Source organism: Neofelis nebulosa, chromosome 3 (genome assembly GCF_028018385.1).
Source record: "Neofelis nebulosa isolate mNeoNeb1 chromosome 3, mNeoNeb1.pri, whole genome shotgun sequence".
In the NCBI taxonomy this organism is placed as follows: Eukaryota; Metazoa; Chordata; class Mammalia; order Carnivora; family Felidae; genus Neofelis; species Neofelis nebulosa.
In genome coordinates this window covers 98,296,032-98,314,549 of record NC_080784.1, presented here as the reverse complement: position 1 = coordinate 98,314,549, position 18,518 = coordinate 98,296,032, and the positions used below count along the sequence as shown (strand labels likewise).

The 18,518-nt window shown below is 34.1% G+C and overlaps 2 protein-coding genes across 5 annotated transcripts in view; one reads left to right on the top strand and one right to left on the bottom strand.

The window, feature by feature from the left end:
* The first annotated feature begins 36 nt into the window (after nucleotides 1-36).
* On the top strand, nucleotides 37-18,056 carry PLK4 (polo like kinase 4). The gene is made up of 16 exons (XM_058721417.1): nucleotides 37-282; nucleotides 945-1,040; nucleotides 1,838-1,933; nucleotides 2,016-2,130; nucleotides 4,513-5,533; nucleotides 6,576-6,676; nucleotides 8,738-9,105; nucleotides 9,928-10,032; nucleotides 10,590-10,692; nucleotides 11,679-11,828; nucleotides 12,786-12,919; nucleotides 13,013-13,104; nucleotides 13,252-13,399; nucleotides 14,701-14,841; nucleotides 16,895-17,001; nucleotides 17,412-18,056. Exons 1-16 carry the CDS (start codon nucleotides 253-255, stop codon nucleotides 17,512-17,514), a joined length of 2,910 nt encoding a protein of 969 aa, XP_058577400.1. The 5' UTR covers nucleotides 37-252; the 3' UTR covers nucleotides 17,515-18,056.
* The window catches only part of MFSD8 (major facilitator superfamily domain containing 8), a 69,903-nt gene continuing 57,914 nt past the window's right edge, over nucleotides 6,530-18,518 (bottom strand). For all 4 annotated transcript variants that reach the window (XR_009259319.1, XR_009259320.1, XR_009259321.1 and 1 more), the window contains one exon: nucleotides 6,530-6,663. Coding sequence is in view for 1 of the 4 variants with exons in the window: in XM_058721422.1 (XP_058577405.1) it covers nucleotides 6,628-6,663 (36 nt within the window). In the remaining 3 variants the exon portion in view is untranslated. The remainder of the gene's footprint in view (nucleotides 6,664-18,518) is intronic.

Here is an 18,518-nt window from a genome sequence, read left to right as displayed (position 1 = left end):
TCTTTACGTCACCACCAGTCTGGCAAGGACGGCAATCGGCGGGAGTTTTTCAAAATGGGAGCGCAGAGGCGCCGCCCAGGTCTCGGAAGGTGCCCGGGAGGCCATTCGGTGGCCGTGCAGCCGTCGCCAGGAGCGGCGGCCTAGAGAGCCAAGCCTGATGGGCGCCAAGACCGGCTGGCTGCTTGGAGCGCTGCCTAGAAGGGACTGCGTGAAGGAAGCTAATCTGGGGAGCACAGGCCTGAGCCTGGAAATATGGCGACCTGCATCGGGGAGAAGATCGAGGTGAAAAGACTTGGCAATCCACCGCGGGGTGGGCGGTGGGGGAGTTGGAGTGGCGGGACTCGAGACTACTGCAGAAGGGGGACCAGACGAATCTAACGGCTGCGGGGTGGGCGCTGAGGTGCTTTGGGAGAGTCCTAACCGCCAGGCCTGCCTGTCTGGGGGCGGAGCGCCCCGCCCCTCTGGCTGGGGTGGTGGGGTACAGGTGAGTTGCTCGCGGCCCCGCCCTTCTGTCTCCAAACACCAAGGCTTCAAGTTGGCTATCCCGCCGGGGCTGCCGCGCTAGAACAAGGCAAAGCTGCCTCCCCCTTCTCCTGGGGGATGGCGGTTACCTCCGGCGGGAGCTGCGGCGGGATTCCACCCGTGCCCTCTGCTCCCAGGGGTTGGCTGGAGATGGGAGCAAGGTGCTGAAGCTGCATTGAGGTTGAGGAAGCAGTTCATTAGGGTGCTGTATCTTGAAGCCAAGCCTAGACTTTCAGGGATCCCCGCAAGGCGTCAACATGCTTTCCACCCCAGACACCTGCTCTATTGAGGTGTAATACCTGCTTGAATTTAAATTCCTATTCCCCTCCCGATCCATTTTATCGTCTTTTTCCAGTCTCTTCTTCTCTTTCTTCTTTATTCCTGTGAGTCATCACACATGTTCTTTCATTTTAACTTTTAAGGATTTTAAAGTTGGCAGTCTGCTTGGTAAAGGATCATTTGCTGGTGTTTACAGAGCTGAGTCCGTTCACACTGGTTTGGAAGTTGCAATCAAAATGGTAAGAATATATTAATCAAATTTTCACTTCTACTTTGCAAGTAATTAGAGAGATGACTTGAGATGCCAGAAACTCCTTATCTGTGAGCCTTTTTTTTTTTTAATGGGTAGAGAGAACTCATTGCTTAGGCAGAAGACAGTAGTGCCAAGTCCAGCAATTAGTGCCAAGTCCAGCAATTGACTTTACAGATATATCTTAGAAGAACCTTGACTATGCTTAAATAAGTGTTTTATTTTCATTAATGTTCAGTAAACCTAGTATTTATTATGAAAACTTGGAGTAATTGATAGACATCAAAGAACAATTTGTGTATAATAATGAGTACTACTTGTGCATAGTTCTGTATTACACTGTAACAACCTAAAATATTCTTGATTGTTAGGGGGTCATTCTAATAGGAGTGCACAAGCAAATTAAGAATCACTTATCTTAAAAAGCAGGGAAAGGGAAGGGAAGTTTTGTTTTAAAGCTTGTCTAGAAGAAAAAGAGGAACAGGGGAAAAATAAAGTTTGGCTAGATTTTTGTTGTTTTTGTTGTTGTTATAGATATGATTGCTGTGCTATTAAATTCTTTCAGTTGGGAGAAGATACTAGAATGCATTGGGTAAACACTGAATGTTCACTGTGCCAAGCTCTTTGTTAGGTGTATGGGGAAAACACACAGAGTAAATTAATCTCATAAATAGATAAAAGGACTTAACAATATTTTAAAGTATATTTTCTCTTCAAAGTTAATTTTTGAAAACTTCACATTTAGAAGTTTATTATCAACATTTAAATGTCTCATGTTATTTTTAGATAGATAAAAAAGCCATGTACAAAGCTGGAATGGTACAGAGAGTCCAAAATGAGGTGAAAATACATTGCCAATTGAAACATCCTTCTATCTTAGAGGTAAGATACAAATTTTGTAGATGTAACCTAAGAACATTGAATTTTTATATTTTATCACTTATTGTGCCCTTTTACATTTCAGTTGTATAACTATTTTGAAGATAACAATTATGTATATCTAGTATTAGAAATGTGCCATAATGGAGAAATGAACAGGTATCTAAAGAACAGAATGAAACCATTCTCAGAAAATGAAGGTAGGTGGCTTCTTTTTCTTTTTCTTTTTTTTTTTTTTTTTTTTGGTATATATAAATTTTACTCTTTAAAAACTAGTTTTTGAAGAATGTGCTATTTTGTAACATTTAATAAAACTGTTTCAATTATTACTTTGGGTTAGGAAAGGAGACTTTTCATCCCCTCAAAATTAGAAAAGCTGCTAATTCCTGTAAATAATTCAAGCATTACAGAAGTAAAAGGAGAAATTTGTTATCCATCTTTCCCCAAAACCACATTTTAAATTAAATCATTGGTAGCAATTTAGTATCCTTTTAAATCTAGAAATAAACTGTTTAGAATGCTATTGATGTCTATAAAGTAGTTTCTAAGTGAAACACAGATAACTGTTAAAATCATTTATTATAGAAAATGTGAAACATGTAAGTTGAGAGAGTAGTATAATGAGCCCTCATGAAGTTACCACTCAGCTTCCAAAACTATCAATTCATGATCAAATGTTTCATCTGTACACTTCTTATTCCCTCAATTTTCCATAGTATTTTCAAGCTAACTGTAGACATCGACATCTTTGTATGTATAAATATTTTGGTATATATCTTTAAAAGATTAGAACTTAAAAAAACAATAACAGTAACCACAGAATCATTATCACACCCAATAATTCCTTATTATCAAATGTGTAGTCAGTTTCAACTTCTCCAGTTTCTTATAAGTAACTTTTTACTGTTCAGATTAGTATCAAATAAGGTCCGTAAGTCATCACACAAATAGTTGTTTTCTAGTTATCTCACCCTGGTAACTGAGATTGCAGGAAAGCTAAAATGTGATTGTTGTTACACTTTTTGTATATTTAAGTCTATAACCCATTTGAAAACAGTTTGGACATATGTATTGAGTATGCAAATGTTCGTATTCTTTGATTCAAGGTAATAATACGAGTTAAAAAATATTCGTATGCATGTTAATGAGGAGTATTGCATTTTTTTTAATACTGTGTAAGAGTAAGGCCTTCTTAAATAAGACAAACTATAAAAACTATAAAGGAAAAGAATTATGAATTTGACTTAATTAAAATTAAAAACGTGTTTGATAAAAGGTTAGGTCAAATTTAAAACAAAGATAGGAGTAAATATTTGTAAACTGTATGACTGGCAAATTAATTTAAAAAAATACAAGGGATGTTGGGGTGCCTGGGTGGCTCAGTCGGTTGAGCATCTGGCTCTTGATTTCGGCCACAGTTCGTGGGCTCAAGCCCCACATTGGGCTCTGCACATTGACCTCTTGGAGACTGCTTAGGATTCTCTCTCTCTCTCTCTCTCTCTCTCTCTCTCTCTCTTTCTCTCTCTCCCCCCCTCCCCCCTCCCTCCCCTTCCCCCTCCCACCCTGCCCCAGCTCCCACAGTCTCTTAAAATAAATAAATAAACTTTAAAAAAAAAATACAAGGGCTGCCTAACAAAAAAGGATAGTCCAATAGAAAAATGGGCAGGGGATCTAAGCAGACTTCACAGAAGAGAAAGTACAAATGGTCAATTAATAAATGTATGAAAAGATGCTCAAACTCTATAGTATAATCAAAAGAAGGCCAACTAAGATAATGGAATACCATTTTTTCAATCATTGTATTGAGACTACCAGTTTTTAACAAGGATGTGCATGAAAATACAGCCTTTTGGAGGACAATTTGGCAAGTATTAAAATACTAATTTTTTTTTTTATGTGCGGCTTGAGCACACAACCCTGAGGACGAGAGTCTCATGCTATACTGACTGAGCCACCCAGGTGCTCCTTAAAATGCTAAATTTTATCCTTCAACCCAGTGATTCTATTGCTTGAATTTAACGTAGAGAACCACCCCATACATATGCACAAGAAAACAAGCATTTCCAGAATGTTTATTGCTATGTTTTTGTAATCTTGAAGTAACGGAAATTACTCATTAATAGCAATTAAATAAAATGAAGATTTATGTGTACTGATATGGAAATATTTCAAGAAATACTGTGAAGTGGGGAAAAAAGTAATGAATCTGTATATTTCTATACCTTTTTACATACAACATTTATTACAGTGTATTTCTTGAAATTTTCTCTTAATTGCTATGGCCTTCTGGGTACCCTAGTTACTCAAGACTCTCCCAATTGCTAATAATATTAAACTCCTTAATGCATCAGTTAGAAAGGACAAAGATTAGCAAAAGTGCCTAGTTGTTTTAAAAGTTTAAAAATCTTAAGAAATTATCATAGTAGTATTTTGGTTTATCAAACTACTAAGCTGTAAGCTGGTGTTCTAATGTAATATTGTGGCACATGTACTTGGGTTTCTAAATACTGAATTCTAAGATTGTAAGTACTGAACCTTTCAGATTTTCTAAATTGTAAATTTTATTGTTTGCATTCTAACAGCTCGACACTTCATGCACCAGATCATCACAGGAATGTTGTATCTCCATTCTCATGGTATATTACACCGGGACCTCACACTTTCTAACCTCTTACTTACACGTAATATGAACATCAAGATTGCTGATTTTGGGCTGGCAACTCAATTGAAAATGCCACATGAAAAGCACTATACATTATGTGGAACTCCTAATTACATTTCACCAGAAATTGCAACTCGAAGTGCACATGGACTTGAATCTGATGTTTGGTCCTTGGGCTGTATGTTTTATACGTTGCTTATTGGGAGACCACCATTTGACACTGACACAGTCAAGAACACATTAAATAAAGTAGTATTGGCAGATTATGAAATGCCAACTTTTTTGACAAGAGAGGCCAAGGACCTTATTCACCAGTTACTTCGTAGAAATCCAGCAGATCGTTTAAGTTTGTCTTCAGTATTAGACCATCCTTTTATGTCCCGAAATTCTTCAACAAAAAGTAAAGATTTAGGAACTGTAGAAGACTCCATTGACAGTGGACATGCCACAATTTCTACTGCAATTACAGCTTCTTCCAGTACCAGTATAAGTGGTAGTTTATTTGACAGAAGACGACTTTTGATTGGTCAGCCACTCCCAAATAAAATGACTATATTTCCAAAGAATAAAAATACAAGCGATTTTTCTTCTTCAGGAGATGGAAGCAGTTTTTATACTCATTGGGGAAACCAAGAACAAGAAACCAGTAATAGTGGAAGGGGAAGAGTAATCCAGGATGCAGAAGAAAGGCCACACTCTCGATACCTTCGCAGAGCCCATTCCTCTGATAGATCTGGCACTTTTAATAGTCAGTCTCGAGCAAAAACAAATACAATGGAACGATGTCACTCAGCTGAAATGCTGTCAAAATCCAAAAGATCAGGAGCAGACGAAGAAAGATACTCACCTACAAACAGCAATGTCAATGTTTTTCACTTCTTTAAGGAAAAGACATGCAATACTTCTGGATCTTTTGAAAGACCTGATAATGATCAAGCACTGTAAGAATAATTCTATCAAAAGCATTTTTTCTATAAATGTTACATTAGCACAAATACGAAGCTGCACCTAACTAAGGGGGGTTAATTTTTTCTAACATCAGATGTTCCTGGGGTACTTCTTAACTATGATTTCTATTTCTTATTGGAGAATCAGAATGATTTTTTTTTAATTTTTTTAAAACATTTATTTATTTTTGAGAGAGAGACACAGAGTCCAAAGCAGAGTCCAGGCTCTGAGCTGTCAGTGCAGAGCCCAACACGAGACGGGAACTCACGAACTGCAAGATCATGACCTGAGCCGCAGTCAGTCGCTTAACCGACTGAGCCACCTAGGTGCCCCCAGAATGATGATTTTTACTTGTAGTTAAGAGACTTTCAAAATGAGTGTATGTGCTCATGAATGTCTTTGTAGTATTTTAATACTTTAGAATTTTTATTTTCATTTTTCATTTTATATGAAGCAGGTCTGTAGTGCAAAGTATATTAAATGTGTCTGATTCCTAAAGTACTCTAATAGTAACTATTCATTCTTTCTTTCTCTCCCCACCCTCCACCCTCTCCCCTCCCTTTCTCCTCCCCCCACCTTTATCTCCCTCTCTTTCTCCCTCTCTCTCTCTCTGTCTCTCTCTCTGTCTCTCTCTCTCTCTCTCTCTCTCACACACACACACACACACACACACACACACACACACACGCTGAGCCAATGATGAGTAATCATATTACTGACTGCTTCTCACATGAAGGCTAATTTTTTCAGTTACTGTAGTGTTTATTTTATCCGTTTTCTGTTCTTTGGTTTTTATGCTTAAATTACAAGAGGGCAGTAGCCATATAGAAACACTGTCACAGTATGGGCATTTTGGTCTGGAAGTTTAGCTTCTTAGAGACATTTTGGTTATGCAAATATTGGTTTCTACAGTTACCCTAAAATTTTCAGATATTCAGATCAAAAGATAACTACCTTTTTAAAATATTTTTATCTTAAAAAGTTATTACCTGATAATTTTTTATTAGTTTTTGAGAATTCTTTTTCTCTGTTTAGCTCCAATCATCTTGGTCCAGGGAAAACTCCTTTTCCATTTCCAGACCAGACATCACAGACTGAAATGGTGCAACAGTGGTTTGGGAATCTGCAAATAAAGGGTACGTTTTCTGTTTGGGGCTTCCTAAGAAAATAATACATTTTCAAAAAAAAGAAAATATTTTCCATAAACTATATTACAGTAACAGTAATAATAACTATTTACTCATTTTAAATATTTGTTCTATCAGCTACTGTCCTTAATGCTTAACAAATATTAACTTACTAAATTCTCACACACAAAATAGAAGATATTATCATTAGCCCTATCTTACACATGAGGAAATTGTGTTACACAGAGCTTAATTTGCCAAGCTACACTCCCATAAGTAGGGGAGCCAGGATTCCAACCCTGGATTCTAATCTAAAGCAGCCTGGCTCAGAAACTTTACTTTTTATCCCTATGCTCTTACAGCCAGCCTATCTATAGTAAGCACCTATCAATGCCTATAAAATAATCAAAAGATGGTTGACCTTATTTTTAAGTAGAGGCTGATATGGACATCATGGTTTACTGATGGGACCTCACGTAACGCTAAAGTACCCAACCACTACAACCTAAACATTTTTTTTAAGTAAGCTCTAGGCTGAACATGGGGCTTGAATTCATGAACTTGTGATCAAGAGTTACATGCTCTACTGACTGAGCCAGCCAGGCACCCCAAAACCTAAACATTTTTAAACAGCTGTCATCCAAGTCATTTTAGGTATAGCGTTTAAAAGTTAAACATTTCTTATTAATGAACATGACAGACTCACAGAAGGTGGGTTGGAAAATAATGAGAAAAAAGAGAATAGAAAAGAAAACATATGGGGAGGAGGAGATCATTTTTTACTAAGTATCATGTTACTTCAGATAAAGAGTATTTAATATGACTGTAATCTAAGCAGAGTTGTTATGTCACCTCAAGTGTCTTTCTTTTTTTTCTTTTTAAAAATTATATATTCTTTTCAAGAGTCTGAAAGGGAATTAATCTTTTTATGTGTACTTGATGATGATAATTCAAGTTTATGTTTTTTAAACTATAAAATTGCCACGTATGTAATCTTGCACTTAACCTTCTGTTGTGTTTATAGGTACTTTTATTTGGTAATATGGATATATCTGAAAAGGAGAAATAAGCTTGTTTATAATCTGGTGCTGCTGCAATTTTAAAGTATATTATTTGGTACAAAATATTTTCTGTCATTGGGAGTGGGGGGAGGAAAGGCACTAAGAAGTCTTTTAAGGAAAAAATTGCAATACAAATATTTAGAGGTTAGCATTTAAAAAATTGCCTTAGAATGTAAGCTAATCATTTTAAGGGATTAAAAAAAATAATATTCTTTTGTGAACTCTAAAGTCACATAAAATAGATAGGGGTAAAATTCAACAAGAACTTTTTTTTTAATGTTTATTTATTTTTGAGGAGAGACAGAGTGTGAGTGGGGGAGGGGCAGAGAGAGAGACAGACACAGAGTCTTAAGCAGGCTCCAGGCTCTGAGCTGTCAGCACAGAGCCCGACGCGGGGCTCGAACTCACAAACCGTGAGATCATGAACTGAGTGGAAGTCGGACGCCTAACCAACTGAGCTACCCAGGCGCCCCTCAACAAGAACTTTTAGATTGTGATGCAAATATGCCTGTATTATTAAATATTATTAAAGCTATTTCGTATATTGTTTTTGCTTTTACTTGCATATTTTGTAAGTAAAGATGGAATAGATGGTCCTCAGCTTAAAGAGAGTAAATTTACATATTACATAGAATGATTACCTTGGAATTCCTCTCAAATCTGTACTTATTGGAGCATTGGCAGTTGCTTGTTTTAGAATTAGTAAGTGACCCCACGTGACTAGATTTTGCCTTGATTGAATAAATAATTTCATAATAATATATTTTCTTAGTTTTAGGAGTATAAAGGTATTTCTTTTCAATCTGGCTTAAAATATTCTCTTTAAGTCATTCTTTTATTATGTCATATCATAAAACTGTGTATTTGTTAGAAATATGAGCATTTTTTACTAGATCTCTTTTGTACCTCAAAAAAAATTCCTGTTAAAATAATACCAGCATGACATTGTGTTGTGAAGACTCAGTTTTTTAATTATGCACTAAATTGCTTCATTCTGTGTATATTATAGCTCATTTAAGAGAAACTGCCGAGCACAACAGCATTAGCCCAAACAGAGATTTCCAGGGCCATCCAGATTTGCAGGACAGATCAAGAAATGCTTGGACTGATACACGAGCCAAAAAGAGCCCTGATGCTTCTGATAATGTGCATTCTACAAAACAGCTGAATACCATGAAATATATGACTGCATTTCAAAGTAAACCTGAGATAATTCAACCAGAATCTATTTTTGGCTCAGATCCTCTTTCTGAACAAAGCAAGACTAGGGGTATGGAGCCACCATTGGGTTATCAGAAACGTACATTACGAAGCATTACATCTCCTTTGACTGCTTACAGGTTAAAACCAATTAGACAGAAAACGAAAAAGGCTGTGGTATGTCTATCATTTTTCTAAATTACTATGTGATATTTTCCTTGACTATATGGTTTCCTGTGTCAAATATGTTTCTCTAGTCCCTGTACTTTTGATATTTACATGATAAACTCATTTAAAAGAAAAGAGACTGGGAGTTTATAGAAAAATAGCTCTTGCTTTCTTCTGGCTACTTTAAGAATGGTGAATTGATACTGATAACTTTTGAATTTTAAATTATTGATAATGAGAAATATTTAAAAATAACACTGGCTAAATACTGTGTTAAGTATTATTTTATTCACAGCTGCAATTACTAAATTAATATCTTTTACTTTTGTTTCTGTATTTAGGCCAGTCTTAGAAAGGTAAAATAGAAAATACAATTTTTTTTAACATCTGAAACTAAACTATTTAAAGAAAAGGAATATGCACAAAATCAAGTTTAAATTGATGTATGAATTGGAAATAGTGATTTTTATTTTTTAATTCCATCTTTCTCCTGTTTGTACCTTGTTTTCTATTTCACCCAGTCTTGCCTTTGTTTAGCTTGCTATTGTCTTTTCAAAGTCTTTATTCTCCACCCCTACCTTCTGCTTTCATTCTGCTTACTGGTTATCATTTCACACTTAATTATGCCTTCTTACCTTTGCTCCGTATGTTTCACAGCTGTGCTCAAATACACCCCTGGTTTAGACTTGCAGAGAAGCAGCCACTTGATTTTGACTTTAAGTTTTGTTTCTGCTATGGTTAAGTACTTTCAAGTATTGTATATGTCAGAGCTATTATAGTAAACAAGAGTATTGTTATTAAATTTTAGTCTTTTTGTGTGTTTTTTTTAAGGTTAGTATACTTGATTCAGAGGAGGTATGTGTGGAGCTTCTAAAGGAACATACATCTCAAGAATATGTGAAAGAAGTTCTTCAAATATCTAGTGACGGAAACATGGTAATGTGGCTTTACTTTATTATCTTGCAACTTCAAATTATCATTTAGCATTCCAATTTGTTCTACAGGGATATTGTTAAAAGTTTTAAAAATTGGTTTTCTTGGGGGACCAGGGTGGCTCAGTTGGTTAAGCATTCGACTCTTGATTTTGGCTCAGAGTTTGTGAGATGGAGCCCTGCATCTGGCTCCATGGTAACATTGCAGAGCCTGCTTGAGATTCTCCCTCTCTCTCTCTCACAAAATAAATAAATAAACTTTAAAAAAATCTTTTAAAAAATTGGTTTCCTTAATATGATAATATCTCTTAAATTCAAAAAGTAAAATAGTATACTAGATATATTTAATTATTGTGGTTTCAAAAATAATTATAACTTGTAGCAAAATCTGAACTTTAAGCTTAAGTTTGAAAAGCAAAATAATGACTTCTAGAGAATATTTAGCATTTTCAATAAAATAGTATTTTAATTTTACACGTGAGCTCTTCAAATTTTATTAATGAAATATAGCACTTTAACCTAATGGCATATAATTAGAATTCTTAAACAATTTTTTGGCAGATCACTATTTATTATCCAAATGATGGAAGAGGTTTTCCTCTTGCTGATAGACCACCGTCCCCTACTGACAACATCAGTAGGTATAGCTTTGACAATTTACCAGGTATGTAAATTTACCAGGGAATAAACTTAGATAATTTATATATACATAAACTCTATATATGAGAATATCATAGATTGTAAATGTCTTGCTTCAGCCAGGCTGTAGCTCACGTTCTCATACTTTATATGTGGTGAGATGTGGTAGACCTTACTAATCCAAATCCAAATTTATTCATATTCTGTGTTGTCACATATTTAAATAAAAACTGACTGGAATATTAGTCATATATCACACAAATATAATTTGTACACTTGTTTAGTTACTAACTTGTCTAGAATCATGTTTAAAATTCAACTTGAAATATCTAATTAACTTTTAAAACCATAACTATGCTACATAAGTGATCATTTATAATTATGATTAACCAAATGACTCCTTGTCCAGTTTCTGGATATTATGGATGGGGGGAATTAAATATTGAATAGTAAGATGTCATTGAGGTGAATTTAGAAACAAACAAGAAAATATATCTAATCTAACCCTATTAGAAATCCAAACAGGTAGACAAGACTCTTTAAATACTGTAAGTGACTATAGTTACAGGGAATTGCAAAACTTACTTTTGTCTATTGGGACCACAAAATTCTATGCTTTACTAACATAAAGAGAACCATATCTTTTCCTGAGAGTCTGATGCTGATATCTCAGGTAGAAATTTTTTTATTTCATTTATTAAAACTTTCCTGGAATCTTATAATAAGGAGTCAATGATTCAAAGAAAGATTTCTTTTAAATAATCATGATACTAGTCATCAGATTTTGTTATATACTTCTGGAGAATTGTATTATACTATCTTTAGTTTTCATTAAAATAATAGACTTACATCACTACGATACCTTATTTTGGTAATGAGGTTACTAACCTATAAACTTGAATTTTTGAGGAAGAGTAGAAATCAATTATTAAACTTTCAGTGAAATTTGTATGTCAAATCAACACTTTATTTCCTAATATTAGATAATTTTTTTTCCTTTTCTCCCCCTAGAGAAGTACTGGCGAAAATATCAGTATGCTTCCAGATTTGTACACCTTGTAAGATCTAAGTCACCCAAAATCACTTATTTTACAAAATACGCTAAATGCATTTTGATGGAGAATTCCCCTGGTGCTGATTTTGAGGTCTGGTTTTATGATGGTAAGTACCATTTAAAAATGGTAATTTTTTTCCCTTTAGTTTATAATTTAGTAGTTTGTTTTTTAATTCAGCACCACAAATCTTTAAGATGTATAGTCATACAAATAAATTACACAGCACAGTGTATGTTAATTATGTTAACAAATTTGTATTTATATATACTTTCATAATAAACAACTTATTCTATAATATGTATATTAGTCCTCTTTCCCTATTTAGCTCAAATTTAACAACATTCAGGTTGATAGTACAAAATTACATGAAATAAACAATATCCTATTGCTTAGTAGAACCTCAAATGGACATATACCAAATTATGAGAATTATAAATGTGGCAAAAGGATAGGTTGAACCAGAGAATATTATTTTCTAAATCTGTTCTATAAAGATGATTTAATTTTTTTTTTTTAATGTTTATTTATTTTTGAGACAGAGAGAGACAGAGCATGAACGGGGGAGGGGCAGAGAGAGAGGGAGACACAGAATCGGAAGCAGGCTTCAGGCTCTGAGCCATCAGCCCAGAGCCCGACCCGGGGCTCAAACTCACGGACCGCGAGATCGTGACCTGAGCTGAAGTCGGCCGTTTAACCGACTGAGCCACCCAGGCGCCCCAAGATGATTTAATTTTTAATCAGTAAAGCTAACTCCTTTAAGGGACACCTAGCACATACACTCACACAGTGCACATATAACTATCTTTCAATTATGTTTTTGTATGAGATTAGTAATTTTTTAAAATATATAAGTATTGGACGTAAATCAGATATATGCAGAAAAGAAAAATGGATGGCCTATATTTATTGAATACTTTGAGAGCCTCATTTTATTTCTGATCAGTGAGTGAATGAATATAAATGATACCTTATCTAGGAGCTATTATGTACTGGAATGGTAATGAATATAAACAGGAATATTTAAAGAAATGATGAAAGAATGGTTTTCTTTTTATTCTTTAAGGAGCAAAGATACACAAAACCGAAGATTTAACTCAGGTGATTGAAAAGACAGGGAAATCTTACACGTTAAAAGGTGAAAGTGAAATTAATAGCTTGAAAGGGGAAATAAAAATGTATATGGACCATGCAAATGAGGTATGTACATACTTGTGATAGGTTTCTCATACCAATTAATAGTGATTCCAAATGAGGTGAAGTAATGACAAAAAGCACTATTTTTTTAAATAGGGCCATCATATTTGTTTAGCACTGGAATCAATAATTTCAGAAGAGGAAAAGAAAAGTGGAAGTGCTCCATTTTTCCCAATAATCATAGGAAGGTAAATGCTTGAAAATTTTTTTAAATATGCCTAAATTGTGTAGGAAATGTTAAAAAAATGTTTGATGTTTACATTATGAACACTTTTTAGTTTTCTGTAATTTGAAAGCTTTAAGGGAATATATTTGAACATTTTTTTCCCCTTCAGAAAACCTGGTATTACTAGTTCACCTAAGACCTTATCACCTCTTCCTTCTGTGGATCCAAACTACTTGATGAGGGAGAGAGCATCTTTGAGTAAAATGGGCATAAATAGTGCTGCTTCTCCAAAACAGGCACCAATATTTAATCCTTCTGTAAGTAAATATATGTCACTTTTATACTTTAAACTCTTCAGTAATTGCCTCATGCCCTTCATATAAAATTTAAATTCCTTATAATGGCCTTACTATCACCTCCCTACTTTTCCCTTTCCTACTTTACACTCTATTCTTGAGCCTCAGGAGCCTTCTTTTAGTTCTTCAAGAAGGTCAAACTTTCAGGGCCTTTTCCTATGCTATTCACTTGACTTGGAACTTTTCTCCAACTTCTTAATGGCTAATTCTTTCTCATCCTTCAGGTCTCGGCTTAGTTTTTTTTTTTTTTTTTTTTTTTAATGTTTATTTTTTGAGAGAGAGTGTGAGCAGGGGAGGGGCAGAGAGAGAGAGAGAGAGAGGGAGAGGGAGAGGGAGAGAGAGAAACAATCTGAAGCAGGCTCCAGGCTCTGACCTGTCACCACAGAGCCCGATGCGGAACTCAAACTCAAGAACTGCAAAATCATGACCTGAGCTGAAGTCAGACACTCTACCAACTGAGCCACCTAGACGCCCCCTTCAGGTCTCAGTTTAAATGTTACCTCAGTGAGGCCTAACCTGACCGCTCTAGGAAAAAGCTAAATATATTAATATATGTATCATTTTATTTTTTTTTTAATGTTTATTTACTTTTTGAGAGAGAGAGATAGAGACAGAGTGTGAGCGGGGCGAGGGCCAGAGAGGGAGGGAGACACAGAATGTGAAGCAGGCTCCAGGCTCTTAGCTGTCAGCACAGAGCCTAATGTGGGGCTCAAACCCACAGCTATGAGATCATGACCTGAGCTGAAGTCAGACACTTAACTGACTCAGCCACCCAGGTGACCCTCGTTTTATTTTTACTAGTAAAATATTATTTACTGCTTTAATATCCATGATAGTCTCATGGTTACATAAACTTATTAAATTTTTATTCAGTGAACTATCATGCCAATAAAGACTACAGCAATATAGGAAAAAATGCAAAATTAAATAAATTTATCTATGTATGTATACTGACACACATGTACATATATCCTATAATTGCAGTTATGAAAAATTATACCTTGGGAAAAAAAGAAAAACTTCCCACATGAAAATTGCAACTATGTGATTTTTCTTCTGCATTTTTCTAATTTTCTGTAATGTAGTTATATATTTACATTTTTTTGTTAGTACTTTAAATCTGAAGCTTATTGTTTATATGTTTATATTTCAAGTTTTTAACTTTGTTATTAAAAAATTATTTTAAGCTAATGAAAATCCAGTCATCTTCTATTTTTGCTGAATTTGGCTGGGGAATAATATCTTCCTTTTAATGTTTATAGATGGTTACAAATGAAGGACATGGCCTTACAGCTGCAGCTTCTGGAACAAACATCCCTTCTAGTAGTCTAAAAGATTGTCTTCCTAAATCAGCACAACTTTTGAAATCTGTTTTTGTGAAAAATGTTGGTTGGGCTACACAGGTGAGAAGTTCTTAGAAAAGTGAATTTTCTTAGTATGAATTTCTTTGGTTTTTATAGTGATCACACAATTACCAAAAAATATAAATTATTACTTGCAGATTTCTCTTTGCAAGTAAGTTTTTATACCTTTTTTTACATTGATTATATTAAACATTTTGACATTTTTTATTTGTATACAGTTGGAAGAATCTAGGTATTGTTGATAACAGATTGTTAAGGTCTTCACCTATGTGATTTTGTTTTTGAAGTTTTATTTATTTATTTATTTTTTTTTTAATTTTTTTTCAACGTTTTTTTATTTATTTTTGGGACAGAGAGAGACAGAGCATGAACGGGGAAGGGGCAGAGAGAGAGGGAGACACACAGAATTGGAAACAGGCTCCAGGCTCCGAGCCATCAGCCCAGAGCCTGACGCGGGGCTCGAACTCACAGACCGCGAGATCGTGACCTGGCTGAAGTCGGACGCTTAACCGACTGCGCCACCCAGGCGCCCCTGTTTTTGAAGTTTTAAAAGCAAGTGTTTTAAAGCCTAGTGTCCATTGATAGGTGGATAAAGAAGATGTATGTGTATATATACAATGGAATATTACTCAGCCAGCCATAAAAAATAAAATCTTGCCATTTGTCATAGCATGGATGGGCCTAGAGGGTATTATACTAAGTGAAACATGTCGGGGGAAAAACAAATATCATATGATTTTACATTTGAAAGCTAAAAAAACAAAACAGAAACAAGCTTATAAATACAGAGAACAAGAACAAACTGATAGTTGCCAGAGGGCAAGAGGATTGGCAAACTAGGTAAAGGAGACTTCTACTAGGTAAAGGTAAACTTCTAGTTTGTAACTTCTAGTTGTGAAACAAATAAGTCACAGAAATGAAAAGTATAATATAGGGAATATAGTTGTATGGTGACAGATGGTGAGCATTGAATACTGTATAGAATGGTTGAATCACTATATTATATACCTGAAGTTCAATATAACATAACATTGAATGTCAACTATGCTTCAATTAAAAAAAAAAAAAAAAGGCAGAATAGAAGTGTCATGATAGTGGCTAATTGTTAGGAATTGAGAATGATGTTCATGACATTCAAGTTTTAGAAACTGTTTGTAATCTATTACTATAGTAACTTTCATTAGGCAGAAAAGGATTTTTGCATTTAAAAATTAAGTCTACATTGACTTCCAAACTTACAGAATTATATGTAGGTATGAGCCTAAATGTGTATATTATCTGAAAGCTTGAAGGTTGGAGACTTGAGCATAGTGCATGTAATTTTTACTTGCCAATGAAGTTTAAAATTCAGCCTAAACCTTTCTGTGGGTAGGAAATAAATGGTGAGTACCTGCTATGCGGTGCCATGTTTTTCATATATATTGTCTTGTTATTCCCCAAAATAAAACCTAGTAAAGTTGGTGTTATCTCCTTTTATAGATAGTAAAATTATGGCTTATAATTGTTAACTGACTTGCATAGTCCTACTCGTTAGTTGGCAGAATCTGGATGTCAACCCAGGTCTGTTTGATTCCAGTGTCCATGTCTCCTCTCTGCTGTTTGGAGTGGCACATTGTATATTAGTGACTATATCAAATATCAGTGACTAAAGGAACAAGTTGCAAAAGCTAAGTTGTAACATTCTCAGGTAGAAGAGAAATTCTGTAACCCAAGGACAGAAAATACAGAGAAATCTTACAGTTTAAGAAAATGTTACTTTTGTTGTTTCCTAAATCTCTTCTTGTTTAGAAATGCTAATGAGGTGTAGGGGGTACAGGAGAGGATGCAAAACTACTCCAACATACTAGTAGAAATAAATGGGAAAAAGGATTCATTTAGAATAACTTTAATATTATAATGCCCTAGCTATTAAAGGAATAATCAAAAAGATATGAATATTCTCAGTGTTACTACCATCACAGCCCCAAATTTGTAGTTATCTGAGAGGGTTGCTTTTTTTTTTAACTATGTGAAAAACCTGTTAAACATGAGTAACTTTTAAGAACTTTAAATCTTCTACTATATAGTAATTTTGCATTTATTGTTTTTCTAGTTAACTAGTGGAGCTGTGTGGGTTCAGTTCAATGATGGGTCCCAGTTGGTTGTGCAAGCAGGAGTGTCTTCCATCAGTTACACATCACCAAATGGTCAAACAACTAGGTAAGGTCTTAGAATAATGGTTGACATTTAGCCCTTTGATATAATTTTTTTTCTCTATATATTGAAATAAATGATTTAATAAGGTTTTGTATGTTATTTAGGGCCTTCAATTTAATAAAGAATCCAATTTTAAACTTGTTTTAGAAATTATATATATAGCTGGTTCCAGTTTTTTGACCTAATTTTCTTTTTATTATTTAAATACATTTGGAAAGTGGTCTCTTTTAAAAGGAAGCACATTGGATATGCTTAACTTGATTTAGGTATCTACTCAAATGATTTTGTATAGTTTTTCTGCAGTGCCTCTTCTCATTGAAGAACTATTGAAAAATATAATATGCCTTTTGGTACTTACATACAAACCAAGTAATTAAGTTATGTTTTTGTCTTTTTTTCTTTGCTTCACTTAGGTATGGAGAAAATGAAAAACTACCAGAATACATCAAACAGAAATTGCAGTGTCTTTCTTCCATCCTTTTGATGTTTTCTAATCCAAATCCTAATTTTGAATGATTAAAGCTCGTTTTAGATATTTTAAGTCTAATAAATAACTTTGTTGGCTTTCAAGTAAAGTGACTTTTTTAATTTAATATAAATAAAGCCTTTCAGAAAGCCTTTCTGTAAAAGACAATTTTAATCTGTACCATAATGGATATAACCTAATGAAAAAACAAAGCAGAATAAAACTTATAAATATGAACTGGTCATAGATTAAAATAGTATGCCTGACTTTGCTTTTAGAACAAATGCCCCCAAACTTTGTGTTCATATGTTTGTATTGAACAGTCTTTTAAAAGCAAAAATATGAGTGTTGTGTGGTATATTTATGCTTTTTTTTATTGTTTTCCCTACTTCTCAGACATGTTGAGAATCATGGAAAAAACATGCTGGAGTTTTTGAATATTTGAACATGTAAATGTGTATTTATGTTATAAGTAACATATGTAAACATGTATATTTGTTTTATATTTATTTTTGTAGCACCAGTTTCTAATGAAACATTTCTGAAAATGCATTTTATAAAAAAATAATAAATACAGTAATAAGTTGCTTTATCTTTTGATTCATTTAATTAAAAACATATTTTAAAGTAAATTACTAGTAAATTCATTTAAAAATTTTGTTGCCTGTTTAGGAACCAGTTAAATTTTTAGAATTAATTTTGCAAATAATAAATACATTGTTTCTCTAACTTTATCTGAAAATATCTGTATATTTTAATGACAAACATTTTAACAATGTAGAACTTAATGCAATAATTAAGATGAAGAAAAAGAATGGTAGTGGAATAGCCATTCATAATGAAATACTCAAAATAGGACTGGAATAAAATTATGTAAACATGATAAAGGCTGTTTAACTTAATGATTCCTACTGTTTTTTACAACCAGAAATATTTGAGCTAGTTCCATTTAGTAGATAGAAATAACTAATGTCACAATTATTCAACATTGTTTTGGATGTTGCCTAAGGCAATGAGAAGAAAAATAATTTGCAACATATATTGCAGAGTAAAT

Excerpts from the sequence above, each read along its gene's own strand:
- PLK4 (XM_058721417.1), top strand. The coding sequence starts at position 253 with ATGGCGACCTGCATCGGGGAGAAGATCGAG. Across the intron at positions 1,934-2,015 it reads AACATCCTTCTATCTTAGAG|TTGTATAACTATTTTGAAGA; the intron begins GTAAGATACAAA and ends TTTACATTTCAG. Across the intron at positions 17,002-17,411 it reads CCAAATGGTCAAACAACTAG|GTATGGAGAAAATGAAAAAC; the intron begins GTAAGGTCTTAG and ends TGCTTCACTTAG.